The sequence below is a fragment of the Canis lupus genome, chromosome 10 (assembly GCF_011100685.1).
Source record: "Canis lupus familiaris isolate Mischka breed German Shepherd chromosome 10, alternate assembly UU_Cfam_GSD_1.0, whole genome shotgun sequence".
Lineage (NCBI taxonomy): Eukaryota > Metazoa > Chordata > Mammalia > Carnivora > Canidae > Canis > Canis lupus.
Genome location: NC_049231.1, coordinates 20885933 through 20913785, shown reverse-complemented (window position 1 = coordinate 20913785; position 27853 = coordinate 20885933). Strand labels below are relative to the sequence as shown.

Here is a 27853-nt window from a genome sequence, read left to right as displayed (position 1 = left end):
CCAATTTCCTCCCTCTATAAGGGCACCCATCAGATGGATCAGGGCCTGCTCTAAAGGCCTCATTTTAACATAAGTGCCTCTTCAAGACCCTCTCTCCAAATATCGCCACATTCTGAGGTCCTGGGGTTGGGATTCCAATTCCAATACGAATTCTGGAGAGATACAGTTCAGCTCCTAACAGTACCCACCCGGAGAGTACTGTTTGTTTGCTCGCTCAGTCTGACCTACACGAGTTACCCCATGGGTACAAGGCAAACATGATACTATACCAGGGTGTGTGCTGACGACTTGTCCCTCCTGCTCTCCCATGCCCCTCAATTGAGCCACCCTGGCCTGCTTGTTCCTAGAAGGCTTCCATCATGGGGCTTCTGTGCTTGCTTTTGTTGGCTGGAACATTCTCCCCTGAGACCTCAGCGCAGCTCACCCTCTCAGGTTCTGCTGTCCCCAAATGGGCAAGGCAGTGTCCCTCACTAAGGCTGTGTCCGTTCTGCATCCACTCTTACTGTGCTGTCGGATTGCCACCGGACACTCATTCCACACGTGCATTTGTTTATTTGCTAATTGTGGCCCCACCAAAACAGATGTCCTAGGAAGGCAAGGACTCTGTGTCCACTGCCGTTTCTGTCCAGCTCGGATACAGTGGGCTGGGCTGAGCGTGCAGTGTGCACTCGTGAGCAGGTGAATGATTCTAGCAAGATCGGCTTTGCCTCCTTAAGCATTTTGTGTTTAAAGATTTTCATTTTCTTGGTTTTTTTTAAAGATTTTATTTATTTATTCATGAGAGACACAGAGAGAGAGGCAGAGACACAGGCAGAAGGAGAAGCAGGCTCCTTGCAGGGAGCTCAATGTGGGCCTTGATCCTGGGACCCTGGGATCACGCCCTGGGCCGAAGGCAGACGCTCAACCACTGAGCCACAGAGGCGTCCCCAGATTTTCATGTTCTGAGTACTCTTATCGAGAGGCACACTGAGATAAGGTGGTCAACCGTGTTCCTTCTTAGATTATGAACTCGGCATGTCGTTGTCAGTAAGTGATGTCCTCACTGAAGGAAAACCAGTGTTCTTCTATGTCTTACTGGTCACTTCTCTCTCCTCCCAGGTTGGGGCTCAGCTACATTTCCAGAACCATCCAGTCAAGATGGTAGACACAGAAAGCCCGATTTGCCCCCTCTCCCCCCTTGAGGCTGATGACCTGGAAAGCCCGTTATCTGAAGAATTTCTACAAGAAATGGGAAACATCCAAGAGATTTCTCAGTCCATTGGTGAGGATAGTTCTGGAAGTTTTAGTTTTACAGAATACCAGTATTTAGGAAGTGGCCCGGGATCAGATGGATCTGTTATCACAGGTGAGTGTGCTGGATCCTAAAAAACCTTATTTAGAAATGTTTTTGTTGTGGTTGTTGTTGTTTTTCCTGCAGAGAAAATTGTTCTCTTTAGCTGGCAAAGAAGCCACATCTTTGTGCAGTGAACTCTTTAGACATGATAAAGCACAACATCCAGTCCACTGGGCCTGGAGGCGTCTCTGGAAACATTGTGTCTCACAGTATGCCCGCTTTTATTTCTTTATTTTTTAAACTTTTTGTTTCTTAAGATTTTATTTTATTTATTCATGAGAGGCACAGAGAGAGAGAGAAGGAGAGAGGCAGAGACACAGACAGAGGGAGAAGCAGGCTCCCTGCAGGGAGCCCGACGTGGGACTCGATCCTAGGTCTCCAGGATCCTGCCCTGGGCCAAAGGTGGTGCTAAACCACTGAGCCACCCGGGCTGCCCTATGTATGCCCACTTTTAAAAACTATACGTGAATGACGCTTGAAATTTAGTTAAGGCGGTCAGCTCCATTTCTAAAAATTCTGAGTTTCTATTTCTTTAAAGCAGAGACTTCTGTTATAATAAAAAGGATGATTTTTTATTTTTTATCTGGAAGTATATATGAATTATCTCCCTATTTTCTACACTGCATCAAGAATTACAATGAAGGGGCTCCAGGGTGGCTCAGCCGGTTGAGCATCCAGCTCTTGGTTTTGGCTCAGGTCATGATCTCAGGGTCCTGGGATCGAGCCCCATGCTGAGCTCTGCATTCACCAGGGAGTCTGCTTGAGTTTCTCTCCCTCTCCCTCTGCTCCTTCCTCGTGCTCACTCACTCTCTCTCAAAATAAAGAAGTAAAATCTTAAAAAAAAAAAAAAAAAAAAGAGAGAACTGCAGCAAGCATCACCAGGGCAAATACAAAGAAATAAAACATGGGGTCCACCCAGGTAGCCTCACCATGTCTGAGAAGAAATCATGGAACACTTCATTCCAGGCAACGTTGAAGCCAGGCCGGGAGAATGTGGTGCGAACTGTGCCCTCGATTGCCCATCTGGGGTGGGCCTGACTCACAGGCTTCGTGGTGGGAGTGGGTCTCGGGTCAGGACTGAAGGTGCTGGGTCTGGGTTGGCAGCTTGTGCTTGGTAGTGAAGAGGGCGTATGGTTTTCAACTCTGAGCACGGAATATCAGGACTCTCTGGGGACCCCAGGGAGGGTGTTCTCCACGTCAGTGAAAGGCCTCTGCGTTCTTTGCCCTCCGTGGCTCTCCCGTGTGTCAGGTCCTTCACCTGGAGCCCATTTCCACCAACCATCTTCTCACTTTTTCCTGCTCCAGGAAGACGATTTTCAGGACTGGGCACTTACGTTAGTGACAGTGGGCAGGAAAGGTTCATGCTCTGCTGGAAGCGGTGTACACTGATAAAACCTCTATAGAGAGAGGAGTGCAAGGTGCACCCACCCAAACCCAGCAGGGCCACTTGGGGACCAACATCACTTAAAAGGAGATGCATGCATGGCAGCCGTATTTGGGGTAGTGGATGCAGGGCAGCAATGTGTGTGGCGCTGTGGGCATCGCAGTAACACACGTGGTGGGGATGGTTAGGACACAAGGGGAGCAGATAAATCATGAAAGCTTCCTGCAGCAGAATGCTTTAGAGTAACTTAAAAGAGTGAATCAGCTCCACCTGTAACAACATGAATCTGCAAAAACAACACTGAATGAAAATAAACAAGCTTAAGGATGTATTCGATATAATTCCATTCATGTAACGTCTCCAACACCCAATAGCACCGAATGTGGTCGGTGGATGTGGACAGGCACACCTGGCAAAGCTCATGCCAGCTCTACGATGCCGGTCACCTGGTGGCACCGGGGAAAGAGTCCTGCAGAGATGTTCGCTCCCGTGGGTTGCGCTTTAGACAAAAGGCAGGAAACAGTGTGACAAAACATTACCATTTGCAAACCTGGGCGTGGGTGTTATACTGCATATTTTCCCTGTATGTTTGAAACACTTCAAAGAAAACTACAAGCAGCAGGAAGGAGCATTCCTGGCAGAAGGAAAAAGCATCTTGTACAAAGCCTCACCTAATCCTCGTAAAAACTCAGTGAGAAGACTGTTGTTGTTTTACAAGTGGAAATAAACTCACAGGTATTAGGTAACATGGCCCGGTCACACAGCTAGAAAGAAACCGTACCAAGACTTGACCCCATGCCCCCCAGAGGGCTCTAAAGCCATGTTCTCCGTACGAACATCCTTTTTGGCAGCAGTGTCCTCAACCTAGTAAATCAAGGATTGCACGATCCATGTGAGACCCAGAGGAGGTGACACGTTAATGGACTCTGTGGCCTACCTGACCAAGCAGCCTTTGTAGCGACCCCAACAGACCTTCATAAATGGTTCAAGTCTTGACTGTCTTTCTCATGCCATGTTAGGGAGGGAAGGAGCTTCGAGGGAAAGAAGCCAGCATCCAGGGTGATAGGAGCTTCCAGAAACAATGTGGTGTGGGACCACCTTGCAGAGCATCTGGAGGTCGCCCTGAGGCCCACCTGAGCTGGTGTCAGGGCAGCGACAGCCCAGGCTGCCAGGCACCGTGTTAGTCACCGCATGCACCTCCTCTCCCTGAGTCCCAAGAGCAATGTTTGAGTTCATCGTTCTGTTTATTTGAAGAAAGAGTAGGGAAGACAGACCTCAGGACATGGGGACATGCTGGAGAGGACAAGCCCAGAGTAGGAGAAAACCCAGAATCAAAACCCAACTCTCATCTTCCAATGGGTCTTTTATTCCCCACGTTACAGATACACGGCATGCTGGTTAGTTGTTTTTGGATACTATTTGTGTTTATATTGACTCTCAGAAATGTGTTATTTCTTCTGGATTTGAGAAGATTTATCTGTGTCTATTTGTTCTCTCCTTTTTTTTTTTGTTTATTTTTTTTATTGGAGTTCGATTTGCCCACATATGGTATAACACCCAGTGCTCATCCTGTCATTTGTTTCTTTTTCTAAAGAAGGCAGTTTTCCCCCTTCTTTGGAAAACATAGAGTCCATTTTATTTTATTTTTTTAAAGATTTTCTTTATTCATGAGAGGAAAGGCAGAGACACAGGCAAAGGGAGAAGCAGGCTCCCTGCGGGGAGACTGATGCAGGACTCGATCCCAGGACCCCAGGATCATGCACTGAGCCCAAGGCAGACGCTCAACCACTGAGCCACTCAGGCATCCCGTATAGTCCATTTTATAATGAAAGAATTCAAGGATACACTTTCCTCCAGGTCACACACACTCTCAGGGTCCTTCTCAAACAAAGATCTTGCATGAGCAGGGTGGGTACAGTGGTAAAGCCTCTGGAAAGTTCTCGCCATGGACAGGAAGAGTGTTCAGATGCCCTCCCACCTTCTCCGGAAGGCAGAGTCCACAGCCTGGACTTCCTCTCTCCCAAATCCTCACCTTCAAACAGGAGGGGTCTGAAATTACCTTCCCCCAATTTGTTTTAAGGTCGCCATTCTAGAACTAGTTAGTGTCTTTTCAGTCATTGCCAAGAACTATAACCCAACATGTATTCCCAAGCCATCTGAAAGCTCTGACACAACTGAGACTTGGAAGGGACACGTCAACTAGCCCCGAGTCCATAGGCTTCATCAAAACCTACACTGGACCCAAGTTCAGGGCCTGATACGCACTTTGCATCTAAATAAGGAGAGGGCAAGGGTTTGGGGGGAGAGGGTTCCACACTGGTCTTCAGGGAATTCCAGGGAACTTTGTGGCAAAAACCAAAGCGGGGGAACTTACCAGAAGGGCTCACAGCGAAACGCACTAGGGGCACCCCCCAAACTCTGGGCCCTGGCTTTCAGGGCCCGGGTGTGCACTCAGCGTTTGAAGTCCTTCTAACTTCTTACCATTGTTGCTGGTCCTTTTGGTCATTTGGAATTATCTCTTGCTTCTTAAAACCTTGCTTAAAACCTTGCTTCGTTTCCCTTCCAGATTCTCCAGGGCTGGTGTCACTAGCTAATTTGAGAGCGAAGATTACCGCTTATTTGTAAATGAGATTTTCCAACCCTCGGGGGATATTTCTGCATTATGTAAATTGCTTCCGTGGAAGGGCCGTCAATGAAATGTGTTCACTTTATTTTATTTTATTTTTCTTTTCTATTCTATTTTCTTTTGAAATGTGTTCACTTTAAAGTTGACACCCAGGGGAACAGATGGGTGAGGCTGCTGGCGTGGCTGATCCATCCCCAGCCCCCATTCTTCCAAACGACTTGGCTGGTGCACAAAAACCCGCTCGTAGTTCAAGTGTACAACTTGATGCGTACACACACACACACACACACACACACATTTTGAGTGTGAAGCCATCACCACAATGAAAATAGTGACAAAACCCATCACCTCCAGGGGCACCTGGGTGGCTCAGTCGGTGAAATGTCTGCCTTCAGCTCAGGTCATGATCTCTGGTCCTGGGACCAAGTCCAGCACCGAGTTCCCTGCTCAGCAGGGAGCCTGCTTCCCCCCTCCCTCTGCCTGCCGCTCCCCCTGCTTATTCTCTCTTTCCCTTTCCAATAAATAATCTTTTTTTTTTTAATTTTTATTTATTTATGATAGTCACACAGAGAGAGAGAGAGAGGCAGAGACATAGGCAGAGGGAGAAGCAGGCTCCATGCACCGGGAGCCTGATGTGGGATTCGATCCAGGGTCTCCAGGATCGCGCCCTGGGCCAAAGGCAGGTGCCAAACCGCTGTGCCACCCAGGGATCCCTCCCTTTCCAATAAATAAATAGAATCTTTTTAAAAATATTTTATTTATTTATTCATGAGAGACACAGAGAGAGAGAAGCAGAGACATAGACAGAGGGAGAAGCAGGCTCCACGCAGGGAACCCGAAGTGGGATTCGATCCTGAGACTCTGGGATCACGCCCTGAGCCGAAGGCAGATGCCTGAGTCACCCAGGCATCCCAATAGAATCTTTTTAAAAAATAACCCATCACTTCCAAATTTACTTATATACCTTTTTATAAACCCTCTTCCCCACCCCTGGGTCTCCCTCCCTCCCCTGAGCAACACCAATCTTTCTATTATTATGGATCTGTTTGTATCTCCCAGAATTTAAAAAAAATTAAGATTTTATTTATTTATTAAGATTTTATTTATTTATTCATGAGAGACACAGAGAGAGAGGCAGAGACACAGGCAGAGGGAGAAGCAGGCTCCCTGTGGGGAGCCTGTTGCGGGACTCGATCCCAAGACCCCAGAATCATGACCTGAGCCAAAGGCAGATGCTCAACCACTGAACCACCCAGGTGCCTTTTTCCTAGAATTTCCTATATTCTTTTATATAAAAAGAATAATGCAGTAGGTGTTCTTTTCAGTCTGGTTTCTTTCACTCTGCAAAATTATTTTGAGATTTCATCTGCATCGAAGCACATATCGGTCGTTTAGGTTTTTTATCCGTTGTATCCATGGCTCCACCACGGTTTATTTATTCATGCACCTGTTGATGAACATTTGAATTGCTTCCAGGTATTGAGTGTCAGAAATAATGCTGCTGGGAACATTCGCATACAAGTCTCTGTGTGACCATGTGTTTTCACTTCTCTCTGGTAAATGCCCAGGACTGAATGGCTGGGACACAAGGTAGATTATGTTCCCACCAGCGTGCATGGGAGTTCCAACTCATGCACACCCTCTATCAACATTAGATATGGTCAGTCTTCTGGGTTTTAGCCGTCCTAATAGGTATGTAATGGCCTGTCACGGTGGTGGCTTTCGTTGGCATTTACCTGAGGCCTAATGATGCTGAGGCTCTTTTGCCAGGTATCTTCTTTTTAATTTTTTAAAAATTTATTTAAAGATTTTATTTATTTGAGAGAGAGCATGAGCAGGGGAAGAGACAGAAGGAGAAGCAGACCTCCTCCACCCCGAGCAGGAAGCCCAACACGGGACTCTAGCCCATGACCCCAAGATCATGACCTGAGCTGAAGACAAATGCTTAACTGCCTGGCCACCCAGATGCCCCCACCAAATATCTTCTTTTTTAAAAATGTTTTTATTGAGGTATGATTGACACACAGTGTATTAGTTTCAGATATACAACACAGCGAGTTTACAATCCTGTGCATTACACAGCACTCACCACAATATGCAGTCACCATCTGTCACCGTACAACGTGATTATGATAGTGCAGACTGTTTCCAATGCTGTACGTTTCATCCTCATGACTTGTTTATGTGATAACTCCAAGTCTGTACCTCTTATATGTACACATCTTCTTTGGTGACATTTCTGTTCATATCTTTTGCCCATTTTTATTAAAGATTTTATTTATTCGTGAAAGACACACAGAGAGAGGCAGAGACACAGGCAGAGGGAGAAGCAGGCCGCACGCAGGGAGCCTGATGTGAGACTTGATCACAGGACTCCAGGATCACGCCCAGGGCCGAAGGCAGGCGCTAAACCACTGAGCCACCCAGGAATCCCATCTTTTGCCCATTTTAAGCTGAGTGGGTTTCCATGCTCTTGACAGTTGAGAAGTGTTCAATATATCTGGATACAAGTGTTTCATTGGATGTGTGACTTCTAAATAGTTTCTTCTAGTCTGTAGCTTGGCTTTTCTTTTCCTTACCAGTGTTTTTCAAAGCACAGAAGTCCTTACTTTTGATGAAGTGCAATCCATCAATGTTTTTCTTTCGTGGGTCCTGCTTTCTGGGTCCTATTTAATAAATCGTTGCCTGACCCGAGGTTACTTTCTTCTACAAGTTTTATATTTTTTAGGTTTTACATTTATGTCCTAGATCTATTGAGTTGATTTTCATATATGAATGAAAATTCATTTCTTTTCTCTTTTTCTTTTTCATTTGTAAATGTTGTAACATACTTTATTAAAAAGACTGCTGTCTCCACTGTATGGCCTTTATATCTTTGTCAGAAATCAGTGGACTCCCTGCTTGGGCCTACTACAGTTCCACTGGTGGGTTTGTCTCATTTGACACTTGTGTCACTAATTTCTGCTGATTGTAGCTTTATAATAAGAACTGAAGTCAAGTAGCATTAAATTCTTTAACTTTATCCTTCTTTTCTGAAGATGTTTTGGGTATTTTGTTAATTTTATTTATTTATTTATTTATTTATTTATTTATTTATTTATTTATTTATTTATTTAAAGATTTTATTTATTTATTCATTTAGAGAGAGATAGAGAGGCAGAGACACAGGCAGAGGGAGAAGCAGGCCCCATGCAGGAAGCCCGATGCGGGACTCGATCCCGGGTCTCCAGGATCACGCCCCAGGCTGCAGGCGGCACCAAACCACTGTGCCACCGGGGCTGCCCTATTCTGTTAATTTTAGAATCCATTTTTCAATTTCTACCAAAAAAGCCTGCTAAGATTTTGATTGGGATTTCTTAAATCAAAAGATCAATGTGGGGAGAATGACATCTTAACAGCACTGAGCCTTCTGGGCCATGAATTTCTTTCCTGTTAGATAGCTCTTCATTAATTCCTCCCTCCAGTCTTTTCTAGTTTTGAGTGCACAGGTCTTTCATATTTTTTTGGTCAGATTTACTGTTAAGTGTTTCATATTTTATAGATTTTTTTTTAGAATTTTCTGCACAGATAATTATGTCATCTGTACATGAAGATAGTTTTGCTTCTTCTTCCTTTTTAAGCTGGATGCCTTTATTTTTTTTCTTTAGGATTTATTTATTCATGAGAGACACAGAGCAAGAGGCAGAGACACAGGAAGAGGGATAAGCAGGCTCCCCGTGGGGAGTCCAATGTGGGACTTGATCCCAGGACCCCGGGATCACGCCCTGAGCCAAAGGCAGATGGTAAACCACTGAGCCACCTAGGAGTCCCCTTTATTTCTTTTTCTTGCCTTATTTCACTGGCTAGCACCTCCAGTACAGCATTGAACAAGGGGAGACACTTGTGCCTTACCTGATCTCAGAGTTTCACCACTAAGTATGACAATAACTGCTTTTTGTAGATTCCCTTTCCTAGGTTAAGGAACTTCTCCTATTCCTAGTTTTCTGTGAGTTTTTATCAGAAATAGATGTTGGATTTTGTCAAATACTCTTCCTTCATCTAATAGGATGATCAAATGGCTTTTATTTTTTTTTAGTTGGTTGATACAGTGAATTACACTATTTGATTTTTGAAGGTTAAGTCAACCTTGTATTCCCAGGGTAAATCCTACTTGATCGTAATGTTTTGTCTTTTTCATACATCATCGGACTTAACTTGTTAAAATTCTGTTAAGAATTGCATCTGTGGGAAAAAAAAAAAAAAAAAAAAAAGAATTGCATCTGTGGGGAATCCCTGGGTGGCTCAGCAGTTTAGTGCCTGCCTTTGCCCCAGGGCGCGAACCTGGAGTCCCGGGCAGAGACATAGGCAGAGGAAGAAGCAGGCTCCATGCACCGGGAGCCCGACGTGGGACTCGATCCCAGGTCTCCAGGATCGCGCCCTGGGCCAAAGGCAGGAGCCAAACCGCTGCGCCACCCAGGGATCCCCATCTGTGTTAGTTCTTTTTTTTTTTTTTTTTTTTTCATCTGTGTTAGTTCTGAGTCAGTTTTAGTTCACTGATTTTTCTCCTCATCATGAGTCATGTTTTTCTGCTTCTTTGCATGTTTCATATATATATATATTTTAGAGAGAGCGAGCATGCACACATGAGCAGGGGTAGGGAGGGAGGGAGGGACAGAGAGGGAGAAGGAGAGAGAGAATCTCAAGCAGACTCCTCACCCAGGGTAGAACCTGTCCTTGAAATTGTGACCTGAGCCAAAATCAACAGTCAGACACGTAACCAACTGAGCCACCCAGGTGCCCTGTACATTTTTTTATTGAATGCCATACGTTGTGCACTTTGTTCCTGATGGCTATTTGTGTATTCCCGTAAATGCTTCTGAGTTTTGTTCTGGAATGCAGTTAAGTTACTTGGGAAACGGTTGACCTTTCAGGTCTTACGTTAGATGGAACTGTAACAGTGTTGATTCTACAGGTACATTTGCTCCAATGCTGGGGCAAGACACTTTTGAGTACTTTACCTGGTGGCCTATAAATTCTGAGGCTTTCACTGGGAGTGGTGCTCATAGAACTATATCCAGCCTTATCAGAGTTCTGGCTGCTTGTTCCCTTGTCATTTCAGGTTGCTGCTGGAGTATCTTTTCTTTTAGGCTTTCCTAGCTGATGCAGCAAAGAGATATGTGTGTGTGCTGACCCTTGTATACACACAGGTCTATAAATATTTCTGTACATAGTGATTTGTATCTCTGTTTACTGGGCTGATGCCTGCAGCTCTAACCCACCACCACGTGGGTCATCCTCGCCTCTCCTAGCGGATCTGCAGGCTCACACTCCAGCAGTGAGAGGCCTGGCTCCCATGCCACTTTTCCTTCAGTTCATTGTCTCCAGTCTACATTTGGTAGCATCAGGGTTGATAACCTGTGCCCCTGTCGGGGCCACTTCGACAGCTGACACCCCGTGCTTACATGCAGCTCCTTTGCCTTTGGTCCCATAGATGCCAGCCAACGTTTCCAAGTTTCCTTAGATCAGGTCTTCTCCACACCTCCCAAATGATTTTTGTGTATTTGCGCACATTAAGGCTCGCTCTGGGCTGTAAAGCTCTGTGGGTTTTGACAAATGCATAGTGTTGTCTTCACTGTGATGTTTCATATGTATTGTTTCATCTCCAAAAACCTCTGTTGCACCTGCTCAGCCTGCCTCCCAGGCTCCTGCAGCAACTTACCTTTGTACCAAATCTATAATTCAGCTTTCCCAAAACGCCAGATATTTAGATCATATAGTTTATAACCTTCTCAGACTGGCTTTTTGATTTTTTTATCCTTTCACCTATCGAAAGGTATCTTGGTTGCTTCTGATTTGGGGAGATTAGCACTAAAGCTGATATAGACATTCATGTGTAGGTTTTTGTGTGAACTTAGTTTTCAGATCCCTTGGGTACATACTTAGGGCTATAATTCCTTGAAGACTGTTTTGCCACACTGTCTTCCAATGTGGCTGCACCATTCTGCATTCCCACCAGCCACCTGTTACTGCTTATCCTTGCCAGCATGGGGTATTGTTAGTTGGTTGGTTGGTTGTTTAATTTAATTTAATTCAATTAATTTAATTTTTTTAAAGATTTATTTATTTACTTGAGTGAGCAAGAGAGAGTGCACAAGCAGGAGGAGTGGCAGAGGGAGAGGGAGAAGCAGGCTATCCACTGAACAGGGAGCCTGACACGAGACTCAATCCCTGGACCCCAGGATCATGACCTGGGCCGAAGGCAGACCCTTAACCGCCTAGCCCCCCAGGCACCCTGTTTTTTTTTAGCCAGTCTCACAGCTGCATGACGATGCCTCATTTTAATTTACAAGTTCCTGGCCACCAGTGATGGGAGCATCTTCTCACATGCTAATTTGTTACCATTCTTCAATGAAGTGTCTGTTGGAATCCTCTGCCCACTTTTTAATTGAGTTGTTTGTTTTATTGTTGAGTTTTAAGACTTCTCTGGGTATTTTGGATACAAATCTTCTATTAGCTGTGTGCTTTGCGAATATTTTCTCCCTGTCTGTGGCTTGTCTTTGTTTTTCATCCTCTTGCCAGTGTCCTTTGCAGAGCACAAAGGAGTTTTTAATTTTAAGAAAGTCCAACTTTTTTTTTTTTAATCTTTCACGGATTTTTGCTTTCGGTGTCGCCCACATGGATTCTTTAATCCTGTGTTCTGGTGTCATCTGCCAAGTTGACAATTGCAAAAGAGCTGTAGGGAAGCAAAGTAACAAACTGCGTGTAGGCCACGTCCAGTGGGGGGTGGGGAGACCGATGGGGTGCGGGTCCAGAACCTGGGGTGGGGGGGCAGCCCAGGCCCGGATGGGAGCTCTGCCCACTAGCAGGTGCCTCCTCACCGACTACCCCACGTGCAGTCGTGGCCTCGCAAACCCGGTGTGGAAGTCCCTGACTACGCTTGCAGTGCTCATCAGTCTCTGTCCTCTGTCCTCAGACACGCTCTCACCAGCTCCCAGCCCCTCGTCGGTCACGCACCCGGCGGCTCCCGGTGGTGCCGAGGAACCTTCCAGCGTAGCCTTGAACATTGAATGCAGAATCTGCGGGGACAGAGCCTCGGGCTACCATTACGGAGTCCACGCATGCGAAGGCTGCAAGGTACGCTGGCCGAGCGGCTGGGCCCTGCCCCACGGGCCACGCATGCTTCCTTTCATGTCAAACACGGATTTTCCTCGTGACCCACGAGACCCGCCAGACGTCATAGATAAGAGACTGGCCTCAGTTGGGTGTTCATTTCTCCCTCCCGAGGGGCCGTGGCAGATTGCCGGGCCTGCCCGCTAAATAACCCGAAGAAGTGCATTTTTAGGAACAGAGGCCCCAGGACAGAGAGACGAGCTCTTTATTTGAATCTGGGGTCTGGGAGCCCACTTCCTTTCATTCCTCTTGGGTGAGGTGGGCAGCAATCCTCGTGGCAATCAGGGATATCAGGACCCCGCATCACGCTTCTAGAATTTTCTGTACGCTCAGTTTTAGTACTTCCTGTACTTGACATGTGGGGGATCTAGGACTCTCAGTGTTTGGTGAGTCAGGAATCCCCTTCCCGTGTGTGCGCTGAGACAGCTGATTGACTTCTGGAAGATGCCATGGCCTTTCCTGGTGCAGACACGACGTGCATCCTGGACACGCTGATGCTGCACCTGAGCCCGGGCCGGTCCTGGAGGCCTGGACCGCAGCGGAAAGGGCCACGCTGGTGGGGCCGGCTCTGTCTGCTGATGTTAGAACCCTCTTTTCCACCCCCTCATGACCCTGTGCCTTCTCTGGCCGTCCCACTTTACAGACCTGGACATCCAGCTTGAGAGGCTTCAATCTCCCCTCCTGTCCCCCCCCCCCAAGAAATTGCTGTCTCCCTCCTGCAGGCCTGCCGGACCTGTGCCACCCGAAATGTGTGGGAATGAGTGGGAAGCAAATGGGAAAAGGAACCAAAGCAAACGCAGGGGCCTTCACAAGCCTCTGACCATGAACCTGTAAAAAAAAAAAAAAAAAGCTACTTGCAAAGTGGCGTGTCCTAGCTGGCGGGCCCGAGTTCCTTTTGTTACGTTTTGGTGTTTACACAGACGAAACACCGAAGCTTCTTACTGGGAAGAGTTTAAGATGCTTTGGTAAAGTGAGAACATTATTTACAAATGGTTGGCCTCCTTTTAGTACGGTATATTATCATTTTTGCCTTTTTAGGGAGTTCATATTCTCTTACAAAAAATGCCTAGAAACCTGGACATGCGTAGGAGGGGGAAGGTGACACTTATACGAGTCGGAACGGGACTTGGTGACTCTGGGAGACTATAATTGTGTCTTCCCAAGCCAGACGAGGATGCCTTGAAACTACTTCGAAATTTGCTTCGTTCTGTTAGTTCTTCATTTTACATGTCATGAAATTTAAATTTTTCAGTTTGTCCCAATTAAGGCAGACCACTTAGAACGATTTTACTAATTTCGGGCCTCTTGCAAAGTACAATACGTGAGCGACAGGAAACGTGAGTAGAGCCACGACATTGACTCCCTGGCATCCGTGGCCCCCCCTCAACCGTGCATCCATCCCACAGGGTTTCTTCCGGCGAACCATCCGGCTGAAGCTGGCCTATGACAAATGTGACCGCAGCTGCAAAATTCAGAAAAAGAACCGGAATAAGTGCCAATATTGTCGTTTCCACAAGTGCCTTTCGGTCGGGATGTCCCATAATGGTAGGTAAGGTTGTCTAGCGTGTTCCCCAGCCCCATGCCTCAGCTTACCTCCCGTGTCTGGTCGCCGCCGACTGCATTCTGAGTGAATGCACGGCAACACCACTTAGGGCCCAGATCATTTTGCGACCAGAATAGCCTAAGAAGGGAAAAGTCACACAGCCGAGATGCAGCAGAGCTCCTGGAACTCCTCTGAGACCCTCCACACGGTAAGACTTCCATTGAAGGCTTTCGGACCCATTGCAAACCCCTGGGTGGCCAGATTGGTCACAGCATCTGCACGGAGCACATGTTTTGTAAACACCGTCCCCCATTGCGGATGTCATTATTCTGAACCTGTCCTGTCATTTTAGAACATGCCAATGGCGATGCAAAGGCAAGTCTAAATGACTAGTTCCTAGCAGGTGCATGTCTATCATCTGGACAAAAAAGAAAGGTGTCACCTGAACTCGCCCTAGGGGTCACTCCCATCTCCCTGAACTAAGGGTCAGTTTTGGACATAATGACAGTAAATGACCTCCAGCCAATCCTGTTGCCCAAATGAGTGACGGTGTTGCCTTTCCTTTTGGCCTTTGGAAAAACCCCAGGATTGAAGGAGGGTTGGGTTTTCTTTTCCTCTCCCCAGAGCAGAACATTGGCTAGTCCTGAGGGGTGGCTTTTCGTCCATGGTTGATTCCCGGGGCATGCACTCCACCGGGCCCGTCACTGCCACACGCCAGAGACCTCACCTCTGCTCCCGTTCTCTCCCGTGTCCCCAGCCATCCGCTTTGGAAGAATGCCACGATCAGAAAAAGCAAAACTGAAAGCGGAAATTCTCACCTGTGAACAGGACCCAGAAGACGCAGAGACAGCAGATCTCAAGTCCCTGGCCAAGAGAATTTACGAGGCCTACCTCAAGAACTTCAACATGAACAAAGTCAAAGCCCGGGTCATCCTCGCAGGGAAGGCCAGCAACAACCCGGTAGGTGTCCTCGCTGCTGCTTCTCATCTGGCCAGAGGTGGCTTCTGGGCTGCAGGGTAGCTGGAGCCTCGGGGAGGGCTGAGGAGGCAGCGGTGTCTGTGCCCTGGGCAGTGGATGCAAGCAGCAGTCCAGAGGCCGCAGCTTCTCAGCAACCCCATCCTCTGGGTTCGCTCCGCCTCAGAGCTCCTAGCAGCCAGGTCACTATGATGACTCTGTAATTAATGCACAAAAAAAAAAAAAAAAAAAAATCTGGTTAATAGCTTAGTGATCTTTCTTAGGTACATTTTTTAAAAACCTCTATTTTTTCTTTTTCTGTTTTTAAAGATTTATTTATTTATTTACAATAGACATAGAGAGAGAGAGGCAGAGACACAGGCAGAGGGAGAAGCAGGCTCCATACAGGGAGCCCGACACGGGACTTGATCCTAGGACCACAGGATCACGCCCCGGGCCAAAGGCAGGCACCAAACCGCTGAGCCACCCAAGGATCCCCTATATTTTCTTAAATCTCTATTTTCATGTCAGAAAATGAAAGCATTTTCTTCTATTCAGCACGTGTTCTAGCATCCTTGCCCTAAATCTCCTTCCTCCTCTCTGACCCCCACTGCCCCGCAACCCCTCACCCCTCACTCCTATGTCTTCACTGAAAAGGCAAGGACATCTCTGGGTTTAGAAAGGGCTGTTTGTTTACAGAGACTTTATTGTCATCTCTGGACAGTTCTGGGCCTTTTCTGCAGAACACTCGGCCCCCTGCCCTGCCACTCGCCCCCAGCCCTGCACCCTGCCACCTGGCCCCACAACCCGTGACCGGTTCCCCACCCCGCAGTCAGCACAGTCTCTGTGTCCGGTGCAGAACTAATCTCAGAGCTGCTTCAAAGAGGAGCCGGCCCAAGGTTGGCTAATGAAGATATTTTGCCTTTTTCCTACAAGCATGGCGAAACAGGTTTAATTCGTACTAATGAGTAGCTTAAACCAAGCCTGATTGGGAATTACAAGCTGGAATTTTAGTCACAGGAAAATGAAGTATTTCACAAGCTACTTACTTTCATGAACAAACCAAACCTCTCTTTTACTGAGTCTTTAATTCTTCAGTAAAATTCTCCAATTAAATAGGCTGAGACATTACAGAAGGGCTAGAGCAAACTCTATTAAATTGGTAAAGCCACACCCATGCTGGGAGGCCCCAGGGGCTTTTATAAATTAGACCCTTTCTGGATCACACGGGTGAAAGCAAAGTAACCTTTTAACTTTGAATTTCTCTCCTGGAAATGATTAGGAGAGCCCCATATTATAGTAACCCAAAATTCTGATCTCTTTGAGATCTTCTCTTTCTGTCTTGGGTTTTTAGAATTTAAAGGGACCTTAAAAGTCGACTTTACTCTTAACCAAACACTCTTAATATTAATTTCGTTCCCATGGAGTATCCTTCTGCATACCCCACTGAGATCCACACGCTCTCAGAAGGACCCCCATTGCCCTTGGCCCCAGCTGATACCATCTGAGCAGTTCCTCTTGGGGAGGAATCTGTATTTTGGTCTTTTTTTTTAAAGATTTTATTTATTTATTCATGAGACATAGAGAGAGAGAGGCAGAGACACAGGCAGAGGGAGAAGCAGGCTCCATGCAGGGAGCCTGATGTGGGACTCGATCCCAGGACCCCGGGGTCATGCCCTGAGCTGAAGGCAGATGCTCAACCCCTGAGCCACCCAGGTGTCCCTGTATTTTGGTCTTAAGGAAATAAATAAGAGACTCAAAATCAAGGCTTGGGCTTCACCGTACACGGGGCGATGGAGGGGTACAGGAGGACAGAAATCAGCGTGTACTGCTAGGGGACAAGTGCCTGCTCCTGCCCTCCACCTCCGAACCAGAGACTGCGGGCCAGTCTGAAAGGCAGCATGCAGGTGTGGCCTGTGTTCCCATGATTGTGCTCTCTACGCCTGCGACCACCTCCCCAGATCTCTGCATGATGAGGTCATGTCCCTCCCCCGTCTCCCCACCCAGCCCAATGAGGCACTTCTGGGGAGCCTGGAGCTCCCAGTGCAGGACACAGCCTCTGTTTTCCTATTTTCCATGGCCTCTAGATCATGTAACACAAGACCTGCAGCTCGCCTAGAACTGGTTAGGAGGCTCGGTGAGCCAGGAGAGGGATGCTATGGGATGGTGGTGGGGAAACGGTGTTGGAGGAGGAATGAAGCTGCTGGAAGCACGTAGATTCCATTATTTTGGGGAAAAGATGGGTTTTAGCTGAGGGCAGGGAGTGATGGGAGGGACAGTGAATGTTTCTGTCTGGTCATGGGCTGGTTTGAGCACTTGAGATTTCAGAACCAGAGGCCAGGAGACGGCCAGGGTCCCAAGTCACCTGGGCAGAGCCTATCAGGCCCCTAATCACCTAGATATTGCTCGTCAGGTCCCTGGTTGGCCCTTGACTCGAGGACGGCAGGGGTGGAAGCTGAGCTGACACACAGAGGACAGGCTCACCAGTCCCATCTGAACTTGGCTTCCAAAAGTCATGCTTTTCAACAGTGTCTTAGAAAGTTGGTGTGTTGACATGTGAGGTGTTAAGAATGTCACAGGAAGACATTCCAGGAGGCCACAGGCAATGAGACGGTGAGGAGCGCTGAAGTCTGCACCTCTTATGTGAGGTTTGCAGCCAAGGGCCCAGGCCGCAGCCCCGTGCAGGTGCACTGCACGCCCGCCCCTGCTCCAGCTCGCTTCTGGCTTTAGAAGCTCGTTGTGCCTCTGGAACCCAGGGGAGGGTGTTCAGATTAAAAAAAAAAAAAACAATTATTTAGCGCTATTTGTGCGACAGTCATATAGTAGTACTACTGCTACTTTGTAATGTCACAAACATGTCACAACTTCATTCAAATGAAGGGGACAGCGTATGTTTGTCTCAGAGATAAACAGAGAGCTCGGAATTGTCAGGAATAATCTTCAGAGTCTTTGAGTGTCTTCAGTTATGGAAAATCTGTGTCCTCTGAGAAGATAAGTGAATTTTAGACAAAACCATGAGTCCGTTGCAGAAAGCCAGTAACAGAGTCAAGTGTCTTATCTGAGAAGAATGAATGAAGCAAGGGGATGAATTTTTGGCATGTGGCTGAGAATAGACTCTAACACTTGTTTTGAGAAGGCTTACCCCCCCCCAAAAAAAAAAGAAGGCTTCCCACATTACTCTCAGCATTTTGAAATCTTCAGGACAAGGGGCCTTCTGGGCACCATCCTGAAATGATTCACCCCATGGTGGGGTTTTGCCCACTGTGTTCTGTTGAAATAGTATACCCATGACTTCAGTTGCCTTAAGATTGAAAAATATACTTAATATTTTATACTGTTTCTAGAAATGTGTAGTAAAACCTAACCAGAAGCTTATTAAATGGTTTCATCCAAAGCAATTCTACCAATCACAATTAAATTCTTCCTGAAAGATGGTGCTGCCTGACTTTATGTGGAAAATACTATTTAGATGTATGTGAAGACGAGTTCTTGTCAGTATTGTCATTAACACATACAGAGCAGCGTCAGGTGTGAGTGCAGTGATAGTTGTCAGTTAGGGGAACCTTCTGGTCTCGGTGGGGCATAATTTGTGGGGGAGGCTGGGTAGCTTTCTCCCTCGTGCTGTTTAAACTCGTGACAACATGCTTTATTTATCTACAATGACCACCTGTGATGTCAGATACATTCATTTCCAAACTTAAGTATAAAAGGCGCATTCCATAGTTAAATATAAGCAGCATGGATTCTTAAAAATAGTCTTATCAACAGTGTTTATCAAGTGTGTTAGTATATGCATTTTCTCTTGAGCTTCCATAAACGTTGGTTTCTTAATGTTAGCACTGGTTTTGAATTCAGATGGTTTCTAATTTTGTCTGTTAATGAGGCCCTGCCTTCTTAAAATCCAAGTGATAATTTTATAAAAGTAAAACAAAGTATTTGTACCAGTCGCATCCCCATTTACGAGAGTATGTTTCACATAAAACTAGTCCTGGGCGGGTTTCATGGGTGTGTGTCCTGTTTCACGAGGCCTGGGCCTCACGTTGGCATTTAACGCCCCGCTGTCACTCTCTTGAAATTCTTCATCATTTTTGAATGACAGGCCCCATGTTTTCATTTTGCTCTGAATCCTGCAAATTCTGTGGCCAGTCCTGCAAGATACTCTAGTGAAGGATGCAAGTCCTCTGTGATCACACACTTGGGGCACCGCTGCCTGGCCTGGCCTGTTGCTGAAGCTTCGCGGTGCATCCGTGCTGCGGTCGAGGTTTTCGGAGGCCCTAACTTCACAGAACTCAGCATTTCCCAGATGTCTTCAGGCCACACAACCTTTGTTTTTAATGCTTTTATGTACTTTTTTACAAAGCCAGTGATACAGCCAAGGTGGCCTACTAGCGTGTTTACTGGAATCGAAGGGTTACTGCTATGTATCCTTCAAGAGCATCCCTCCCGTCCACCCTAGAATGTTCATGCCTTTGCTCTGAGCTACTTCAAGTGAAGCAGAACTGCCCCCGAACAATGGTAACGTGGCCTGCTTCTTCCAGTCTTTGGAGGGAGACAACTTTAGCGTTCCTCAGTCACACTTGAGATATTCAGGACTCAGGCTTTTGTATTCAGAATGTTTTCACTCGTTCGTGGGTAATTTTTATTTTTATTTTATTTTTTTTTTCGTGGGTAATTTTTAGAGTATCCCCTTTCTTCAGATGTAGAATCAAATTATTGTTTTGTCCAACCCTGTATTGCAAATTCTGATTTTGTTTAAACATTTCAGAGACAACCCCTTGCCATGTGCCAACACATCTGCCTTGCTTCTGAGATAAGTATGCCCTCCAGGTGCCCTGCAGGTGGTTTTGGGCTATGGTTCTTCCAGATGCTCTTGGGGGCCCAGAAATAGGGACCACATCATGCCACGGGGCCACATACAGGGTTGGTGATGTATTTTGCCCATTGGCAGAGTGAGGCTTAAAATAACGAGCTGCTTATGCATTCCACATTTAAGTATCCTGGTAGAGGGACGCCTGGGTGGCTCAGCGGTTGGGTGTCTGCCTTTGACTCAGGGTGCGATCCCAGATTCGAGTGGTTCCCACATTCGAGTCCCACATCTGACTCCTTGCAGGGAGCCTGCTTCTCCCTCTGCCTGTGTCTCTGCCTCTCCCTCCCTCCCTCTCTCTCTCTCTCTCTCTCTCTGTCTCTCAGGAATAAATAAATAAAATATTTTTAAAAAATGAATAAATAAATAAAATCTTAAAAAAAAAACTATCCTGGTAGAAATGGAAAATAATACTTTGGCCCGCCTTGTTACTGATTGGTAGAACATATTATAAGTCAGAGAGATCCCTCAGAGCCTGGCATTTCTTCTGCTCTGCACACAGATCCGGTGTGTGTTTTGGCCAACAGCACAAAACATTTATGTCCGTTCTCCTGTGCCCCACCAGATATATAATCCCTTCCGGGCATGCTGGCTTCAAATAATACGGCCAACAGTCTCTTCTTTCCTCCAACTGGATCCTTAGAAAATGGCAGGACCCGTGGGCTTAGAAGCAAATGGTAAGGCAACATGGAAGTTGCCAGCACTGCGGTTCGGTGCTTCTTCCAGAACACAGAGCACCAAAATGAAGATTTTAGTCTTACACACAGGGAAACGAGGGTGCTTCAGGTTTTTCCCAGTTTATCCCTAAAGAGCAAGGGCTTAACAATGCTTGTTTGCTGATTGCTACGCAAATGCCAACTTTCTGAGTTCTGTATGTTTACTCCCCAAACCTAGTCACATGGCAGTCAATGTCAGATAACGATGGTTACCTCCAAAGTTCATAAAATGGTAAAATTGAGAATTCTTGCGGGATGAGCGAAAGAGGTGAAAGCACAGATTTTTTTTAGTTATAAAATAAATAAGCCCTGGGAATGAAAAGGACAGCATGGGGACTGTTGTCAGCGGCGTCGTAGTTACGTTGTCTGGTGACTCCACTCCGTCGGAGCGGGCACTGCGTGATGTGTAGACCTGCTAAATCGGTATGTTGGGCACCTGAAACTCACATGACACTGTGTGTCACCTGTACTTTGGTGATAAAATTTTAAAATTACTATAATTAGGGCCATCGCAGTAGTATTTAGGAGTTCAGAGAATATTATAAAATATTCAAAGTGCTTTGCGAATACTCTCTTCTTAGCTATATTGCTGAAATCAGGACTTCACTTTCACGGCGATGAAATCCCCACTTGGTGTGAGGCAACGATGATTACTGTCTTACTGATATATGCCGTTAGTTCTCTCCGAATGTCTTTGTGTCCCCAGCCAATTCTGAGGTTACTTCAGGACAGAGACTGCGTTTTGTTCACATTTCGCTTCTCTGCAGGTGATCTGCAGACAGTGGCTGCTGATCAGCTCACCGATAATTAAGAGGACAGCCTACCAGCAGTTACCTGGCTCACTTCCATGTCTTTCTTTGCAGCCCTTTGTCATACATGACATGGAGACGTTGTGCATGGCTGAGAAGACTCTGGTGGCCAAGCTGGTGGCCAATGGCATCCAGAACAAGGAGGCAGAGGTGCGCATCTTCCACTGCTGCCAGTGCACATCTGTGGAGACCGTCACGGAGCTCACGGAGTTCGCCAAGTCCATCCCTGGCTTCGCGAACTTGGACTTGAATGATCAGGTCACTCTACTGAAATATGGAGTGTATGAGGCCATATTTGCGATGCTGTCTTCTGTGATGAATAAAGACGGGATGCTGGTAGCCTATGGAAATGGCTTTATAACTCGTGAGTTCCTAAAGAGCCTAAGGAAACCGTTCTGTGATATCATGGAACCAAAGTTTGATTTTGCGATGAAGTTCAATGCACTGGAGCTAGATGACAGCGACATCTCCCTTTTTGTGGCTGCTATCATTTGCTGTGGAGGTAAGTCGTTGACGTAACCCAGCGCCGTGTCACCTGCAGCCTCTTGGTGCACACGTGCATCATGCACAGTGGAGCATGCGCTGGCAGATGGGAGGGCGTCTATGCCCCTACATCGCCGCCGATTGGAATTCAGTGAGATTTATATCCTATCATATCACATAACAGCATACATTATTATATATAAACACATAGTTGTGCAGTAAATGAATATGTCCCATTCATAATTATGTTGTATATGTAATATTCTATTTGTAATCATAATATAATCATATCAAACATAATATATTAGGTGTAATGGTAATATAGTTTTATCTAATATATTTAATATATATTAGAAAGAATTATGTTACAATGTACAGTGTATCATGTTACTGTTATATAATTCTATTATTATAGTGTTATATCCGTATTATAGGCAGTATTCTATAAAGGGCCGTACAGATGTTAGTGCAGTTTATTTCACCATTGGTATATTTATTCCATTTCATAATGAAAAATATCAGTAGCTCACTGGCAGTGTTTGCAGTTTGCTTTGCCAAAGGAAATGGATCCCAGTGAAGGAAAATCTGGGCCTCTCTGCAAGGAAGCTGGCTCTGCAGCTCCCAGAATTTTGGCTCAGTGTCATGTTCCTTTAAATAACCCTGTCCTGGTATAAGAAGGTCATCCCTATACCGTAAACTCAGCTGACCTCACCCAGCCCCCAGGGAGGCCAAGGGGGGTGACCACCGACCACTGCCGCAAACTGCCAGAAGCTGTACTGTCCTGCACGGTTTGCTGACTTGCAGGGCTGAGGCTGGCCACAGACGCCCAGACGCTGGAAGCCCCACAAGGCCTGTTCCTGTTACTGTTCAGCTGCCCCCAGTCAGGTGGAGGGAGTCCTTCTGCTCTGGCAAAAAATGTAAAATGCAAAAACAGTTGTACATAATCTACATTGTCCTTTGTATGCTCGAGATGTAGTGCTGTGAGTAAAAAGCAAGCGCACAACCATTTATAGGTAGTACGAGCAGAGTTTTCTAAAAGAAGTTATAATCGCTTATCAATCCCGGGGCGCCCGGTCAGCTCAGTCAGTTAAGCATGTGACTCTTGATTTCAGCTCAGGTCATGATCTCAAGGTCGTGAGATCCAGCCCCACATTGGGCCCTGCACTGAGTGGGGAGTCTCACCGCACATGTTCTCCATTTCTCTCTCTCTCAAAAAAAAAAATCATATATCAATCCTATGTACAGAAAAGTGTCTGGTGTGGTATACCTTAAACCTTACGAGGGGAATTCACTTTGTTTTTTTAATCTCTCCTTTTAAAAAGTTAGTAATTATATTCATTTTACAACCCCAGAAAAAGCAATGAAAAAGTCCACATCCTTAGCAGCACTTTTAACAACCCTAGTAAGGAGTGGGGCCTTAAAGAGAGCACTGCCTATTGGATGGCAGTGGGGACAGGGAATACTCTAGACCAAAGACCCGTGTGCCCAGGACGTGTGCATTCCTCTGTCCCAGGAGGTCTGGTGCCTGCGGTTGAGCTGCCCCAGGGAGGGCGTGTGGTGTACACGTTGAACTGCCTGCACCGGATCTCAGGCATTCCTGGGGCTCGTCAGCACCCCATCGAGGTAGCATCTACCACTCACATCTCACTCCACTGTCTATGCAGCAGATTCATATTGGAAGATTCCTAGCATCTGTTCCCCTAACGAGTGCTTTTTACCACAAAACCCAGTCTAACGCAATCCTTAAAACAGTGGTGGAGAACTTAAAACTGAATATCTAGTTTTGATTCAAGATGTATTTCATTTCATATTATACAAAACTGGTTGTTTTAATCGTCATCAGAATGTCTGATTACTCCTATGTTTTGGGTTTTTTCCCCTAATTGGTGGTCATCAAGGAAATCCAAAATGAAAGGGCCATGGTGTAGGATAGCTGGTCGACTTAAGGGAGTACAAAAATACTTAGGATCGAGTATTTGTCCTGTCTGCGCATTAGGCCCAGTGACTTTGGAAGAATCGAGGTCTGTCTTCCCGCCGAGTCAACGTTATTGGAAGGCAGTGTAAGAGTAAGAATGTTTGGTCTCCCGAACCCATAAACAGTTAGGAGGTGTCCGTGGGAGGTTTATCACAACCGTCTCTTATTTCTTTTGAGAATAGATCGCCCCGGCCTTCTAAACGTGGGACACATTGAAAAAATGCAGGAGGGCATTGTGCATGTGCTCAAACTTCACCTGCAGACCAACCACCCGGACAACATCTTTCTCTTCCCAAAACTCCTTCAAAAAATGGCAGACCTCCGGCAGCTGGTCACCGAGCACGCACAGCTGGTGCAGGTCATCAAAAAGACGGAGTCGGACGCAGCCCTGCACCCCCTGCTGCAGGAAATCTACAGGGACATGTACTGACGGCTTGAGAGCGAACCGCACGACAAGCAGCTCTTCGAGGACTTTTAAAGTCGACAGCACTACAAATGAAAACTGGGAGCAATGCCTGCTTTGCACAAATTCCACCATTTTCACCTTAGAGAATGGGACGGATGAGCCCTAGGTAACCGGAAACCTAGACCACATTTCTTTCTTTTTCACATCAGTACTTGTAAGAGCGTGCCAAGTGTCGAAACGCCGGTGACAGGTAGCTGATAGGCAGTTCTTGGAAAATTAAGGGGAATGATGCCCAGCAGTCTGATTTTAACTCACTTGATGTTAATCCATGCAGATTTCTTTATATCACATTAGCCGTGTAGCCTTGAATTAACTGGTGACCTTGAAATACGTGGTCTGTCTTCTCTTTCTGCCACCTGTTGACTCTTGCGCTCCTTTGTATCGTTTTGGAAACTAATCAGCACTTTTTAACTTTTATAATCCTGTAAATCTAGATGAATCCAAAGGTTAGGTTATTTTTTAAAAGCAGCAAAATATTTATTGGGGAGACTTTAATTCTGTTTCCTGAATTTGAAGAAAGACAACATGCTGTTTCTTTTTTTTTTTTTTTTAACATGCTGTTTCTTAATCAGAGGATTTGAAATTTCCAAGGATTATTTGATAAGCTATCCAAATGCAACAGTCGGTCGGTTTTCACTGTGTTGGGGGTTGTGACTTAATAGGCAGGAGGGCCTGTTTCTAGGTTTGTCTAGAAGATCCCAGAAAACTGAGTCTCAAGACTCCCCCCCCCCCCCCCCCCGGACTTGACGCTCTGCTTGTTTTCTCCAGCTGGTGTCTGTGGTCCCGTGGTCAGCAGGAGCAAGACAAACGGAGACTGTGTCAGCTCTCCGACCCTCTGACCTCTGTCTCCTATCAAATCTGAACCAACCGAGTCAGGTTGTTTGGGGGCCATGATAGTGTTTTCTTGGGGCGGGGGGCAAACCGACAGGTTGGTTGCCAACGTGTCTTTGGGCCCCATGTGTCAAGGCAGCTCCTTGGTCTTTTCCTGTGTTGCTTTTTAAAATACGCAGCTTTATTTTTTTAACCCTCGGTGGTGGTAGCTGCTCCTGGGAGTGTAAAAGATGAGGCACACGGGCCTTTATAGTGTGGGCCCGGGGGCAGGGGGACCATGTGGAGAATGAGAAGGGCAGGCATAGAGTTCCTTCATGTGACAGTTTTCCAATTACGTGTGGAGGGTGGTTTTCCCAACATCTGAAATATTTGCTTCAGCCTTAAAGATCATTTCTTAACCTGGGTCTAGTTACAAAAGCAGTGCTGATGGTGGTGATTGTCCAGACTCTTTCTGTCCACCATGGTAGGTACATGTCCTGTCAGAGGAGGTGCAGCAGCCCCACCCTCCAGGCTGGGCCGACCGGGGTCCCTGAAGTGCAGGGGTGGGGGTCCCAGGCCACCTGCCTCTGACCCCCTGCCTCGCAGCAGCTCTTAGGACCTGACCCCACAGGGCGCTGTCCCCTCCGTCTCTAGAAAACTTGACTCTGTAATGTTGCTGTGATTTGCTCTTGAAGAATGATTAGGGTTGAAGTCAATAAAGTTCCCAAGATCAGCGTCATGGAAATGCAACGGGACAGAGAACGGTAAAACAGTGGGCCTTCACCTCGGAAAGGCGAACGTGACCACAGGCACATGCTTTTCAAAATTAAACCTTACTGGTCGTTTTCATTCTTTGTTGCATGATCCAGTCAGAGGATCTGTTGGAAGCAAACAGAAGTATTTCCACACGTGAACAACAGCAGTCAAGAGATCATCCAAGGTCAGAGGGAGGGCACACGTGTGTCATTGTTCTTCTCCACCTCTTGGGCTGGTGAGCCTGGAGGGCCGTGGCTTGACCTGCACCAGGTCTGTGTCCCGTCCATGCCACCACTGGCCTGTCTCTCCTCACATGGCCCCAGACAGATGCCATTCACGGATGTGGCCTCGGAAGGTGACCCTCGAGACCCAGGCTCCAGACTCACTGTCTCTGTTTTCATAAAACTTATTTTTAAAAGCTCCTTATTTCATGCATTCTGCGGGGACAGCCAGTCTGCGGAAGGCCCAGGTTCTGCATTCCGAGTATTAGTGAGCATTTGGCTCTCCTGGGGCCCAGAGAGGCTACCAGCCAGGATCCTGGTGAGGCCATGAGGGAGGCTGCAGAGACCTCAGCTCGAAAGTCACTTGAGTTGGTTCACTTTTATGGATAAGTACAAAAATCACAGATTCCCGTTCATTTTAAATAATAGTCACTGTTTGCCACACAGAATATCTGAGCCACCTAAACAAAGATTTCTCAGGCCACCGACAGTCAGATATGGACGAACTATTCACCAGTTGAAAATACCATAGCATTTCCAGGAGGGACCCGTTAAAGCGCCCCTCTTGCCCGCTGGGTTTCAGTAGACGTCAGCATAGAGTGCAGTAGATACAGCAGAACAGGTTCGAGAAGCCTCAGACCGGAGCATGGAGCCCCTCCTTTGCTGGGGAACTCAGCACATGGGGGCAGCCCCCTTGTCACCACCTTGACGCTCTTCCAACAAGTCCCTGTTTGTAGCCACCAAGTGCCAAACGCCTGCGAGACCCCAAAATTACCAACAGCCTTTGTCTGCAAGGGCTGACAAGGACAAATCCAGGAAGCCAGCCGGCCCTCTCCCTCCCCATCCCTCAGCATCCCTTCTCCTCCTTCTCCCCTCCTCCTCCTGGGCCTTTCCAGTCGGGTGTCCCACACTCGGAATTTTGCCCCTGCCACCCTGAGGGCTGCCCACACCGGTGGCCGCTTTGGTGAAGCCCAGCATCGACAAAACTAGGATGCTTGCAATTGCGTCAGCGCGAGCGGGAGGCAGGAGCACTTTGGGTATCACCGCAGTGCCAGTCACCTGCTCCTCTTTTCCCGCCTTGCTCTCAGCTTCCCCTGTGGCCTTCCTGTCACTCGTGGATGAGATGCCTCTAAAGCACCTAAAGAGTAGGTGTACGTGTGTCAGTAAGAATGTGAGGTCCAGGAGGAGAATCCGGTGCACGGTGCCTTCGGGTACCCATGGGAGGGCTGCCCCTCTTTCAGAGGGACTCTCTTCCTTTTAAGAGCGAGAACGTCTCTCTCTGCATTGCGGATGCATTTCCTACACTGGGCTGCGTGAAGCTCCGAGGAAACGAGCGGCCTCCAGGATCCTGCGGTGGTTCCGGAGACAAGGCAGCATCCTAGGATCCAAGCAGAAGCTCCAGGCACAAGTAAACTCCTTTGTTCAATGTATGATGATAAGTAAGCTAATAATTTTGCAACTACTGTTTCCCCAAATCTCCAGCATAACAGCTACCTCAGTAAGATACATCGAAAAGCACAGCTAAAATTAAGGTGCGTGGAACACTCGGGGTCCTTCTGGAGCGTCTCCCGTCCGATCGTTTATGGTTAAGACTCAGAAGCTACACACCTTTGTCTGGTTACACACCGACTAGTGGAAGGCCGTAGGACTTCTTAGAGGCACTTTCGTTGTTTCAAGGGAGCCTCAAAGATAATGCATGTTGTGGGAGTTGCGTTCCAGCATGACCGAGGTCTCGGAGAAGTGGAGCGGCCACCTCCTGCAGTG

General features: G+C 46.9%; 1 protein-coding gene across 1 annotated transcript in view; it reads left to right on the top strand.

The window, feature by feature from the left end:
* The window catches only part of PPARA (peroxisome proliferator activated receptor alpha), a 65475-nt gene extending 40845 nt beyond the window's left edge, over window positions 1–24630 (top strand). Inside the window, 6 exon segments of the mRNA NM_001003093.1 lie at window positions 1099–1345; window positions 12296–12456; window positions 13899–14037; window positions 14793–14995; window positions 21433–21880; window positions 24019–24630. Of these exon segments, the coding sequence (NP_001003093.1) occupies window positions 1138–1345; window positions 12296–12456; window positions 13899–14037; window positions 14793–14995; window positions 21433–21880; window positions 24019–24266 (1407 nt within the window). The 5' untranslated portion in view covers window positions 1099–1137 and the 3' untranslated portion in view covers window positions 24267–24630.
* The last annotated feature ends 3223 nt before the right edge of the window (window positions 24631–27853 follow it).